We start from the raw sequence: 12,911 nt of genomic DNA on the forward strand, positions 1-12,911 counted from the left end.
GATGACCTCTACATTAATTTATTTTGAAACTTGAAAGGCCTTCGCACAGGTCCCCTGCTGCATCTGTTAGTACAAAGTCATTGCCAGACAGATTAACAGTAACATTTAGTTAAACAATGAGGCTGAGATAGAGATTTGAAATGATGGCACGTGTCCTAATCTGAAACACAGATCAGGTTGTCTGAAGTGTTGCAACCTTGCAGATCTCTACCACCTAAACAGAATTTTGCACGTGCATAATTGCTCTGAGAGGCAAAAACGTCAGAATTTCAATCATGTAAAGCAACAGCTACACTCAGATGCATACCTTACTAAGATATCAGCTTAGAAAACAAAGGAAAGCACAGTCACATCGCCCCTGATGACAGATGATTCATTTATGGGTCGAGAGGCGCAGGTGAGAAGAGCTACCATGAAATAACGTCAGAACAGAAGATACTCCTTCAAAAGCCTTAAGCAAAACTGTCATAAAAACATAACTATGGATGACCACGCTCCTGAACAGCATTTCCCTCTTTTCTGCTCAGCGGATCACATCCTGCAGCAGATGACAACCTTGACTCAATGTGAGCAGCATTTACTCACACAAGAAGTCTCACGGGCCGCAGGAGCCAGCTCCCAAGTAACAGCGCTCAAACACAAAGACAAGTAAGTATTGGGCCTTTGTTTGCAGACAGCCTATCACTCTTCTGGTGAACTTTTCCCGATGTGTAAATAATGCATTTTATGAACATTCATCTGGCAAAATAACTAGGAGACAGTAACTTCATCTCCTTTGATCCAGGAAGTACATTTGATCCAAGCAGAGATGATGACAAACATACAGCTATGTGCAAAGTTCAGCAAGAAGGTGGGGTATAGACTTTTCAATATGAGCAAGATGTATTAAAAAAAGTGTGCTCTCTACAAACAATATTTGAAATAGACAAAGAAAAAGTCAAGTATGGAGTTTGAACTATTCAAGTAGACTGCAGAGGTACTGGACAGGTCTGAGAATAAAATGCAGATATTTCAAGTGTTTCCTCCCCCTCCCAAACTCTAAGTCCACAGATTGTCTTCCCAAAAGCACAGTTAATTTAGCCATTATGTCTTTCTCATTGAAAGACCATTGTTTTCCAGAAATATTTTGAGTCATACAAGTATTGAGAACAGTACACATTCTCTTCACTCCAATCCAAGGATATAGTAGAAGCTGTGCATCTTTTGATGAGGAAAAGACCAGCTTTATACAGGTAAATGCAAATTGTTAACAGCTATTTTGCTGAAAGCATAAACCTGGGGTCAGCCAGTTTGATGGATAAGGAGGCTTTGTAGCTACTCTAACTCAGTCACATTGCCAGATGCATTTAACAATTTGTAAAACTGACTATGCAACTAGACAGCTTATGTAAGTATGCATCCTTCATAAAACACACGAACACCTGTTTGTGGAAGAAGTATGCACTTCCATGGATTGACCAGTACAAATGCTTAAGACACTTGCATATTTCCCTCACTAAGAGTTAGGACATCAGTTCATCCATTTTTCCGTTTCAAATGCGTCAAGTTTTAACAGCCCTCCTCCTTCTGGAGGCATTTTTCTATATATACAAACCAAATGTTCCTACAGTTACAATACAGAAATAATATGTTGCCACAGGCTTGTAAGGTTCAGTTTTCAAATTTAACCAGTTGTAGCCCAGTGCAAAATTAGAGCCACGCATCTCTACAGAAATGGATTCCTGACATTACTGTCTTATCCTCATCTCAACATTTCACCTTAGTTACAACATATTCGAGCACCAGCTAAGGAAGAATACCCTTTATTGGACACACAAGAGCAATTTTACTAACCTTTCATTATGGGAAAGACAACGTTTGTAGTAGTAAGAGCTCATGAACATAATAAAGCAACACTTTCAAATCTAATACCAATAGAATATACTATGCTCTTTTTAAATATTAAAGCGAACACTTGGTTTTATTAAGTGCACAGCAAACTACAGCAAACAACCAGCAAATCTAACAGCAAGAACTGAAATGCAAGCACAGAATTACACATCAACTTGAGAAATACCACTCCAGACCTCATTTTAATCCACATCTCGTGGAAAAGGGAGGGGAAAAAAAGTAGCAGTTTGCTCACTTACCTGGACACGTTTTCTGGAATGTACTCTAGAACTGGATACCCATCACTTCTTCTGGACGCCAGCTCCGAATGCGATTTCCAGGTCTCCACTAGCGTGCTGACGGGAGGGAAGGAGCTCAAGTGCTGAAATGCTTGCTCTCTAGCAACGGGTCGTGACAGAGATATCGTGCCCTGGGCACCGATCCTGTAGTGAAATGACTGTCCACCTGAATTTACACCAACAATGGCAGAGGATGGTATGCTACTGTCTTGGTAATAGCTGCCATCGTCAGGCTCCTGCTTAATCCCCACAGGGAGGCCTGGATTTGGAAAACCGCTACCTTCACAACTGCTATCAAAGGAAGAAACAGGTGGTCCTAAAATCCCAGAAAGAGAGTAGTAGTCTTTGTCATCCATGAAAGAAAAATATGAGCCATCTGTAAATGGAAAAGGATTTACTGCTTGATTCCCTTTAAAAGTGGCACCGGAACAAGGATGTTTAGCTGACTCTTGCTTCACTGGTACCGAAAAGGGGCAATCAGAACTTATTTTACTGTTTTCACCAATGCACGCGCTACCGAATGAACCGTCTGGTTCGGGCTTTATGAACTGAACGAGGTTCATCTGGCTGTTGTTTGAGATGGCATTCTCCATTTCCTCCATTTTGGGAAACGGGATTTCTTGAGCACCCTTGTCTTTTGTTTCTGGACTGGGAATAGTATCTTGGCTTCTGCTAGGTCCAGCCGGCGTGCTGGAAGCAGGGAATCCTAGTGAGCTGTTGACAGGGCTACAGATCGAAGATCCCCCCACAGTGCTAACCGCTGGGCTGGAGCGAGTGGACCTGTTGTTGGCATTGGAAGGGCTGGCAATAGAGCTTCTTGAGTTCAGGTTTGCAGGGCTGGACACAGAAGACCGCATAGTGATATTGTTAGGACTGGAGACGGGAGATTTCACGCTGCAGTGACTGGGAGGACTAGAAATCGGTGATTTCATGCTACTTATAGGGCTAGAAAGTGGAGACCCTACGTTGCTAACATGAGCGGGGCTGTGCAACATGGACCCTCGGCTCTCAACGTTGGGTGATCGTGATAAGGGAGTTCCCTGCCCGATGGGGCTGTGCATAGCAAAGTTCCCAAAGTTAGCAGTAGTTGAGGACACTGAGTTAACACCAGCAGGACTACACACTGAGGAAGCCATGTTCTGAGGACTGCAGCCTGAGGGACTTTTTTCTTGACACACGATTGGGCTTTTGACAACAGCATGCATGGCACCGCCATTCATGGCGCTTCCCGTGTCCGCCATCAGGGACCGCAGGGGCCTGCTGGGGCTGTGCAGGGGAGAGGAACAGTGGCCGTTCTCCTTGTAGAGCTTCACCAGCTGCTCCACGTTCTGGTAGATCTTACTGGGGCTCCCCTGGTTCTGCTGGTCATATGGGTAGTCGGCGTCTCGGATCGAATCCATATACAAACCCATGGATTCAGCCACCGTCGCTGACAGTTCCTTCGACTCTGTTTCAGTTTTGATGTCAGAGGGCAGAACAGTGGGATGGCTGCTGTCCTGCTGCAGGCAGGAGAGAAGCTCAGGTTTTTCCTTGTTTCCTGGAGCGCTGCTATTTGCAAAGGTGCCGGCAGCACAGCTCACATTCACAATCTCCATATAGTTACTGGCATCAGCCTGCTCTCCAGGACCTAGGGAAGAATACTCCACAGACTGAGGAACTTGACCCCACCGTCTCTCCATATCTATGCCTTCAGGGTAGCTGTGGTATCCTTTTGTCTCCATAACTAGTAAAGACATACACACACACAAAAAAAGTGAAATTAATAAGTGGCAGGACAGAGCAATTTACTAAGGAAATTTCCTAATTTCCTAAGGAAACAAGGCATATCCGCTCACTCTGTCTATCCCTGTCTGTCTGCTTGCCAGCCCCGCTTCCCGCCCCATCAGTCTCTTCTCAATCATGCCATGGGAAAAGGTCTCACAGATAAGACAGTCCGACAGACTCTCACACAGAGGTGACCAGCCATCAAAAAACACCCAAATTCTTGCCTGAAAACTCATGCTGGACAGTGCCAGCCCAACCCTGCAGCACCACCAAAGACCTCATGCTGCCGTGCTACAGGGACAGCCAAGCAGCAGGGGCTGGTGCTCTGCAAAGGTTTCTCTTGATTTTCCAGTGCTGTAAGCGATGCTTTAAAGGAAAGCTGACATTATATGGGGCTGGAAGCCAAGCTTTCAGAGCCCCATAGCGGGATATGGAAGGACAAGCTGAACGAGGAGAGAAGCCGCACAGAAGTTCCTGCACAGAAGGAGGGGATGATGAAGGGCTGTAGGGTCTGCAACGCCACCAACCTCCACGGTAGGCAGCAAGAGGAATGCGTAAAGGAAAGTGAACCTCCTTCTAAGAAGCGGCTCTACAAAGCCTCCCATCAGCGTGGCACTCTCCCTAAGCATGGCTGCTTTCTGAGTGGTCACGCATGCATTATTCTGGAAGAATTCTGTTTTTCTGAAAATCACGTATAGGTAGCAGCAACATTTTGAAGAACAGGCTCATCATCTTGTCAGAACTGTAGAAAGTCAAGTGCCAATACTTATAGTATCAGTATTACATAAAGATCTTTTTCCCCCTTTCAAAATGCACTAGTTTTGCAGTGCTTACCACCGTGCTTAACTGCCTCATTTAGCACTGCTTAAGAACCATCATTTTTTTAAGCAACTCTGTAAAAACAAGAATAAAACAAACAAAAAAACCTTCAAGGGAAAGGCTCGAATACTACTTTGCCCTTCCTCAGGGCTACGGCCCTACGCCTGCATCCTTGTCGGGCACAAAGGCTGTGAGAACATCATCCTGTGGACCCAATCCCATTCCTACAGTCGAAAATCTCCAACCAGAAGTGCTCGCTTTCACACAAAGTCACTTCTAGATCATCACTTACCCCTCACGTTAAGTGCTGAGCAAGCCTAATTCCTACAGAAATCAATGGCGGCCGCCACTGACCGCCACTTCGGAACCCCGGGGGTTTAGGGAGGGTCAGCGCCGGGATGGCAGAGCCCTGCAGCCCCCGCAGGCAGCGGCACGGTGCGGGGCCGCTCCGACACAGGCCAGGAGCTGCGGGAGCGCTGTAGCGGTGGCTTAAGCGATCCTTCGCAACAGCAAACCTCAAAACTTCGTACAGAATCAATAGGCTAACGTGCTTCAGAACTTTAACGGATAGAAATCTGGGTCACTCCACGGGGGAAAAAAAAATAATAATTAAAAAAAAAAAATTAAAAAAAAATCCCCCTTCCCCGGTCCTGCGCTACCGGAGAGAGAGAGATCCTGCGCGGCTCGGGGAACGGCAGGGCGCCGGGCTCCAAGCAGCACGGCGGATCGCGGCGGGGGAGGCGGCAGGCGGCGCGGTGCTGGCGGCGGGACCACCTCGCGGCGCGGCCCCTCTCCCTCAGCGCCGGCCTCTCCTCGCCGCCCCGTGCGCGGCCATTTGCGATCCCCCCCCCCCCCCCCACGCGCACCGCGACCCGCCGGCGTGAAACGGGGCTCGCGGCAACTGCGAAATAGAAGGACCAATCAAAGAACCGAGAGCCGCCGCATGGAGGTCCCGCTCCCCCCGAGGGTCACCCAGCCCCGAGCGAGACCAGCGCTAAGTTTCGCACCCGGCCCCCCGCAGCCGTCGCCTTTCACGGCGCTCGTTTTGCCGCCGCCCGCACGGCGGAGCATCCCTGCGTCCCCCCCAAGCCCGCTCCTCCCGGGGGCCCCGGGGCCGCGCCCCCGCCCGCGGTACCTGTTGCCGCCGAGGGAGGGAAAAAGAGGAGGAGGAGGAGGAGGGAAGAGGAGGGAGGAAGGGAGGGCGGGCGGAGCGGCGCGGGGCGGCCCCCCGGCCCCTGCCCGCCCGCCCGAGGCGCGCCGCGCCGCCCGGTGTCACGGCGCGGCACCCGGGAGGGGACGGGAAAAGGTGCCAAGTCCTTTAAAAACATGTCACATGCCCGCAAGTTCAAGTTTACGTCCCGGCGCCGCGCGCTCCCATTGGCCGAACGGCGCGCGGCGGGGGCCAGGCCGGCGCCCCATTGGCCGAGCGGCGCCGTCACTCAGCCGCCGGGCGACATGACTGATACAAAGTTGCTGCGACACAGGCGGCAGCCGCAGCTCCTTAAAGCCGCAGGGCGCCGCGCCCCGGGACGGCGCGGGGCCGGGCCGGGCCGCGGGGGGCGGCTCGGGGTGGGGGGGGGGGGAGACGGGAGGTGCGTTCGCCCTGGGCTCGGGGACCGCGGCGGGGCGGCGGGGCCGAGCGTCAGCCCCGCGCCGGCCCTGGTTTTCTGCGTTTCGGCGGCGCGTGGATCCGAGCGCCGCCGATGCAAGGATGGGTTAAAAAAAAAAATAATAATAAAGAAATAAATAAAAAACGGGGAAGAGGGGGAAAAAAAAAATAAAAAAAAAAAAGCGGCGGTGGCGGCAGAGCGCGCCGAGCCTCAAGGACTCGTCCTCTGCTCGCCGCTGCCGCGCGCATCCCACCCGGCGCTGCTTTTTCCCAAGGAGACGAGAGGAGAGCAAAGTTTGAGCCCTGCGCTGCCCCCCGCCCCGCGTCCGACGTCCCCCATCCGTCCTTCCCCAGCGCCCGCCGCCCCCCGCCCCGCGTCCCGCCCGGGAGAGGCCGTCGGGGCGCCGCGCACCTCCCGCCCGCAGCCGCGTCCTCCGCGCTGCGCTCATCCGCGCGCGCTGCCCGGAGCCGCCGCCGTCACACGGCCGCGTCCCTCCTCCCCGCGAAGTTTTCGGGCTGCGGCCGTGACCTGGATACCGCGCGGAGTCCGCGCTGCACTCACCTTTCTACGACATGGTGGTGGTGGTGGTGGTGGCGGCGGCAGGAGGAGGCGCGGCCCCCGGCTGCTGCCAGCGAACCATCCGACAGCGAGCGCGTACCGGCTCCGGGAGGGGGGAAAAAAAAATAGAGGGGATTTGGGGAGTGCGCGGCGGAGCGGGCGCGGAGGGGCTGCGGCGCGGCGGGCGGACAGCTCCCACCATGGACGCCTGAGGTGGGTGGGTGTTCCCGCGGGTCACACCCTCGCCCGGCGGCGAAGGGGAGCGGGGGGTGGATCCAGGAGCGGGGAGGGGGTGAAGAGGGAGAAAGCGGGGGGAGGGGGGGAAAAAGAGAGACACCCTCAAAAAAAAATAAAAAAAAGCCACGGGAATAATAATAATAATAATAATTTAAAAAAATAAAAGCAACAAACTTATGTCATTCCAGGTAAAACTCCCATCTGCGCCACCAAGGAGCGGGAGGGAGGGGAGCGCTGAGGGTGTAAACTTTTTCCTCCCCCCGGTGCCGCCCGGCCCCTCGCAGCGCCCCGCGGCCGCGCCGCCCCCTCCCGCGCCGCCCCGGCGCTCCCGGCGGCACCCGGCGGCGCGGCGCCGCGGGGTTCCTCACGCACGGAGCCGCCGCCGCCGCGGTTCCTGGTTCGCGGAGCCGCCGGAGGAAGGGAAGGAGGGCGGGAGGCAGGGCGGGCGGCACCGGGGGAGGAGTGTCTCCGCGCCCTTCCCCCGGCGGAGCTGCTTTCCCGGCCCTGGCGGCGGCACGGAGCCCCCCGGCGGGCTGCGGGTTGCGGGCGCTGCGCTCCACGGGGCAGGGAAGTGCGGGAGACGGCACTGCACAGCACCGCACCGCACCACGGAGTCGAGCGGGCGCGGGGCTCAGCGCTCACATCGCTGCGGGGCTTTGGCTTTGCATTCATATTCCCGTCGTGGCTGAGATGTTTCCACGCGGATTATTGGGAAGTTCGGGGCGTTGCACGTTTCTTCCTTTAAACATCCTAAAAAAAATAAAAGGAAGCGGCGGAGGGAGGGAGGGAGGGAGGGAAGCGGCCGCGCTGTGCTCCCGGGCGGGGGGCTGCCCGCCCCTACCTGCGGCGCAGGGCCTGGGCCGGCGGCGCTCCATCCGCTGCCGTCCGCAGCTGTCAAACTTTGCGGGAACTTGATCGATGCGGAATGGGGCGGCACGCGGTGCTGCCGGAGCTGGGCTGCGAGATATCAGCGCGCTCGGGAGCTTAATTTCACAATTAGTTTGCCGTATTATTGGAAGCAAATCATATTTCACTGTGCCTACACCAGCGCGCTATTTTTAGCCAGAATGTCGCTAAAAAGGAGGAACCTAGCGAGATGTATTATCGCGCAGAACGCGAACAATTCCCTCTCCCTTCCCTCGCTCCGTGCCACGCAGCTGCTACGGAGCTCGGATCGCTCCCAACCCGTCGCCGGTGCTCTCCGGGGCAGAGGGCAGCGCCCGCCCGCAGGGACCCCCGGCAGCGCCAACCCGCTCCGTGCCGTGCACAGCAGCGGAGCGCTGGGCCGAGGGTCGCGCTGCTTTGTCTCACTCTTCCTGCCATTCTTGTGGGGTTTATTTTTATTTTTCAGGGCAAAGGTGTAAATACAAACAGCAGCTGGAATGCTTGGAGGTACTCTCAACCTTCGTGGTGCATTAACTATGATTATTACAGTTGAGCAGATAGAGTTGAGGTAACGTTCCTAATGCCTTGGTACCAAATGGTTGGTTTTGTTTTTTTTCCCCATTTTTCCCCATCCCAGCAGCGACATGGCAGCTGGAGGGGCAGAGTGCCTGCCTGGCACGTGCAGGATGCTTGCAGACTTTGTGCAGATTCAGTGCAAACCTCATTTGTTTTCTGCCCGCAGTTCGCAGGAGCACTCCGCTTTTTAGTGGTTGACACTGCAGCTATTTTTAGCGGCATTTTAACAGCTGTCACTAACAACCAAGATCTCATCTTGAGCGGGGAAGGGAGATTATCTGTTTTATTTAAAAAAAAAAATAAAATCAAACGATATAATTGCCAGATTATAAAATGAAATTTAGATCTTTATCTGTCAAGAGAAAAGGCTATCTGTTCCAATTATGCCAGTCCCATAAAAAAAGTTCCTACGGTGGGCTTGATAAAATAATGACTAGGGTCTACCAGACTGGGAAATACTGCTGTTCTGTATACACACATACAAACGTATAAACAGAGCTTGCAAATTCTACTTGGAGTGGCCCTGTGGCCGCTCCTGCTGCTGTGTCACAGCTTGGGGATGGGCAATGTTCTCCAGGTGGTCCAGGGAGCAGCGAACTCTCGCAGGACAGCTCCCTACCCCAGCTCTGGATGGAGGTCAGCCTATGTCAGACACATAGCAGGGAGCAGCGGGCACACTGGGGTAAGCCACACTGTGGCAGATGTCATCCCTGCTCCAAAGATAGTGGCAAATTTGCCCTGGATAATGCAATGCTGAAAAAGATAACTTGGCGAGCGCCAAGCATTACCTCCTCCCCTGCTCGCAAAGCCAGCGACTTTGCACTGTGAAAGCAGCCTACTGTACTGCCTTGCTTAGAGGTCATGTGCCCTATTTTGAGAACTGAACCAAAGCGGATGAAGTTTTGAGCCGCGTCCAAGTGAGGCAGCTGGGCATTTCCCACTGCTCCTGGCCCCAGCGAGGCAGGCAGTCACATGCTGTGATGGACAAGTCCTTCAGCACAGAGTTAACTTTGATGCTGATCACCTCACCAGTGACTGCAGGAGATGCGTATCTGGCTGGAGATCGCTTTTCAGAAGGATTGCAGCCAACTTTGGGTGGATGCGGTAGAGCGAAGCTTGCTTTCCCAGTACCAGTGGTGCCGGTGTCCCGAGAGCACCCCGCAGCCTGCCGGCTCCCCAGCTCGCTGCGCTGAACACCTGGCTTCCCAGGCACACCGAAAGCCTTACAAACCTGACACAAAACCTGGAAAATTGTAGGTAAACATGTTTCTGCGTGGCGCGCTCTTGCGCTCCTGGATATCAATATTTTATCTGTTTAGTCCGGTTTTGAGCAATTTTATTTTCTAATTATGGCTAAGTCTTTTAGCTGAGCAACAGAACATGTTCCCTTTTAACCTGCTTATTTCTTTCCTTTTTTTCTTTTTTTTTTTTTTTTTTTTTAATGCTTCTTAATGGCCCGTGTTATAACTGCGGTTGAACCACATCTAAGTATAGTACAATTGCATTTCTAATGCATACTGGCATTAGAGACTACTTGCTTCTGTGAAGGGCCAAGACGTGCATTTGAAAGCACGAGTTTCCAATATGTTTTAAATCATATTTTTTATTGATGATCAGCACTGATAGTTTCATCTGGTTCAAAATGAAAATGTCTCACAAGGAATTGCATGTTTTGAATTACAGGTCTTGTTGACAAGGGTAGGGTAAATGAAGCACAAGTAATAATGCACAGGCGGTACTTTGTATATTTTGTAGCTTTAATATTGCTGTTTCTATCTGTGTTGTTTATATTCATCCTCCAGCTTGTTTATTACTTGTGCTATTACTTGTGAGAAAATGTAACCTGATAAAAGCACCACGCTAAAAAAATTGTCACTACCATAGAACTCAGATTTATCTCAATATTAATGAATTCCCAGCAATAAAAGGCAGTGGCGGTTAATTGTATCTTAATATTTATCTACTTCCTACTGGCATTTTTACAATATCAAATGGTAACTCATACCGTAATCTGATTAAAATTTTGAAGTAACCATAATAGCACCATACCTATGCCAAAGATCCAGACATAGTCTTTAACAGCAGTAAAAATAAGAGAGCGAAGAACACCCTCCAGCACTTAATAAACATATCAAATGCAAATTGAAGGAAATTATTTAATCACTCTATAGGCTAGTTAATTTTGATGATTATTCACGGTTCTAGTAGAAATACGTATGAAGAACAAGTTACTACCAAAACTGTCATGGCACCAAGGCTGTAACTATAATTTGAAGCTTGCTGCGCTGAGGAAATTACATTTCTGATTAAATGAAGGTGCAGATTTAAATCTCCAACAGCAAAAGATGAATTCTTCAGCAGTTTTCCCAATTCTTCCATAATCCTGAAATTTCCTGCTCTTCTCATGCAGGCTATGGTCCAGCTAGAGGATCCCATTCAGTGTGCCACCAAATATCCCTGGGCCCAAGCTGGGCAGCTGATCTCACATGGCAGGGAAGATTGTTCTGTGTCGGATGCATGTTGACGTACACAGGTTTGACTGAAAACAAATACATTTTCCCCAAGGATCTGTAATTTGATGTTCTAAGAAAGTACTATGCCTTTGAAGATGAAGGTCCTGCCAGAATTCCTGGTTTGTATCAGGAATGGTGTGGTGAGCAGGACTAGGGAAGTAATCCTGCCCCTGTGCTTGGCATTGGTGAGGCCTCACCTTGAGTACTGCGTCCAGCTTTGGGCACCTTAGTTCAGAAAGGACACTGAGGTGCTGGAGCAGGTCCAAAGAAGGGCAACAAGGCTTGTAAAGGGCTTGGAGAATTTGCCCCACGAGGAGAAACTGAAGGAACTGGGACTGTTTAGTCTGGGGAAAAGGAGGCTGAGGGGACCCTCCTTATTGCTCTCTTCAAATACCTGAAAGGTGCTTACAGCGAGAGCGGGGTTGGTCTCTTCTCACTGGTTACAGGTGACAGGATGAGGGGTAATGGCCTCAAGTTGTGCCAGGGAAAGTTTTGGTTGGATATCAGGAAACACTTTTTTACAGAAAGGGTGGCTAAGAACTGGAATAGGCTCCCCAGGGAGGTGGTTGAGTCACCATTCCTGGGTGTGTTTAAAAGCTGTTTTGATGTGGTGCTCAGGGACGTGATTTAGTAGTGGGTTGTTACAGTTAGGGTAGCATGGTTAGGTTGCGGTTGGACTCAATGATCTTTAATGTCTTTTCCAACCTGAGCAATTCTATGATTCTATGATTCGTTGGGCCTAGACTAGTGTTCTGGTAATCCAGAGTGATGCACTGCAGAGTTTTCCCACTGTCCTCTCTGATACTTGACCCACAAGCCAGAGGGGGTTCCAGCATGGCACAAATTTTGACATGCACAGCAGGTTAGTCTCTACCAGTCCCTAGCATTAACAAATAAACTAAGTGACTCTCCTGTGAGAAGAAGCACCCTTACCAACACAGCTGCATGGCTATGGCTTATTCTTTTTGGGAGCCTGACAGTTGCCCAGGTTGGTTTCAAGAAGTGATGCTGCCAATGCATCTGTGCTTCTACAATGCTGGCTTCTGCAGCAGCCGTGCAGATACATTCTGAGCTCAGGAGAGCCCATTTTATAGGCAGGAGTGGAGTAATGAAGGATCTGTCTGAGATCACCTCAGGAGGTTATGGCAAAGCCTGGTACTTCCCAAATCCCAGCCCACTGCCTTTTGTCCCAGGAACAGGTTTCCTCTTCAGCTGTTGCCTTCCCAAGCTTGCTACATGAGCACCAATGACATATGGCTAAAAACACATTTGGTTGTTGTCTGGAGAAGGGTAATGCACCGGGATCTGTTTGAATGCATTCAGTATTTAAATGAATGTAGAAAAATCACGTTGTCAGGGCTTTTTGCCTTACAGATTAGCAGCAGTCACCAAAAGCTGACATTACCTTGCCTGCTCAAGCCTGGTCAGAAGAAGTGCATTCCACGAATGTGCAAGAATTTCTGGCATGAATTCTTGTACATGCACATTTACATTTTGGCTTCTGCGTATGCTGTTCTTGAGATTGTCACTTTGAACTCTGTTTTTTGTGAGTAATTCCAACAACAAAATTCAGATCCTCATATACACATGGAAAGCAAGCACAGAAGAAGCAGGAACAGTGCCAAATGAAAGTAGTTTTAAATGTTTTTCTTTATTTTCCATCGCACTCATAGCTCTGGCTAGACTGTGATAGAGTAAAAATTATGCACCCCACTCAAGACTTCTAATGGAAGATCAGCCAAGACTCAGAGGAAATCTTGTTTATTTAGGAATCAAATTTG

The 12,911-nt window shown here is 50.7% G+C and overlaps 1 protein-coding gene across 3 annotated transcripts in view; it reads right to left on the minus strand.

The window, feature by feature from the left end:
* The window catches only part of NR3C2 (nuclear receptor subfamily 3 group C member 2), a 201,587-nt gene extending 193,991 nt beyond the window's left edge, over nt 1-7,596 (minus strand). Inside the window, exons 1-2 of one of the 3 annotated variants that reach the window (XM_085222172.1) lie at nt 6,923-7,596; nt 2,130-3,891 (exon numbers count right to left, since the gene is read on the minus strand). In XM_085222172.1, the coding sequence (XP_085078298.1) occupies nt 2,130-3,889 (1,760 nt within the window). In that variant the 5' untranslated portion in view covers nt 3,890-3,891; nt 6,923-7,596. Of the gene's footprint in view, nt 1-2,129; nt 3,905-5,886; nt 6,077-6,922 lie in introns of those variants that run through there. The other 2 variants (XM_085222171.1, XM_010709546.4) reach the window with 2 other exon arrangements.
* Nucleotides 7,597-12,911: the final 5,315 nt, after the last annotated feature.

This window comes from Meleagris gallopavo, chromosome 4 (assembly GCF_905368555.1).
Source record: "Meleagris gallopavo chromosome 4, MGAL_WU_HG_1.1, whole genome shotgun sequence".
NCBI classification, from domain to species: Eukaryota; Metazoa; Chordata; class Aves; order Galliformes; family Phasianidae; genus Meleagris; species Meleagris gallopavo.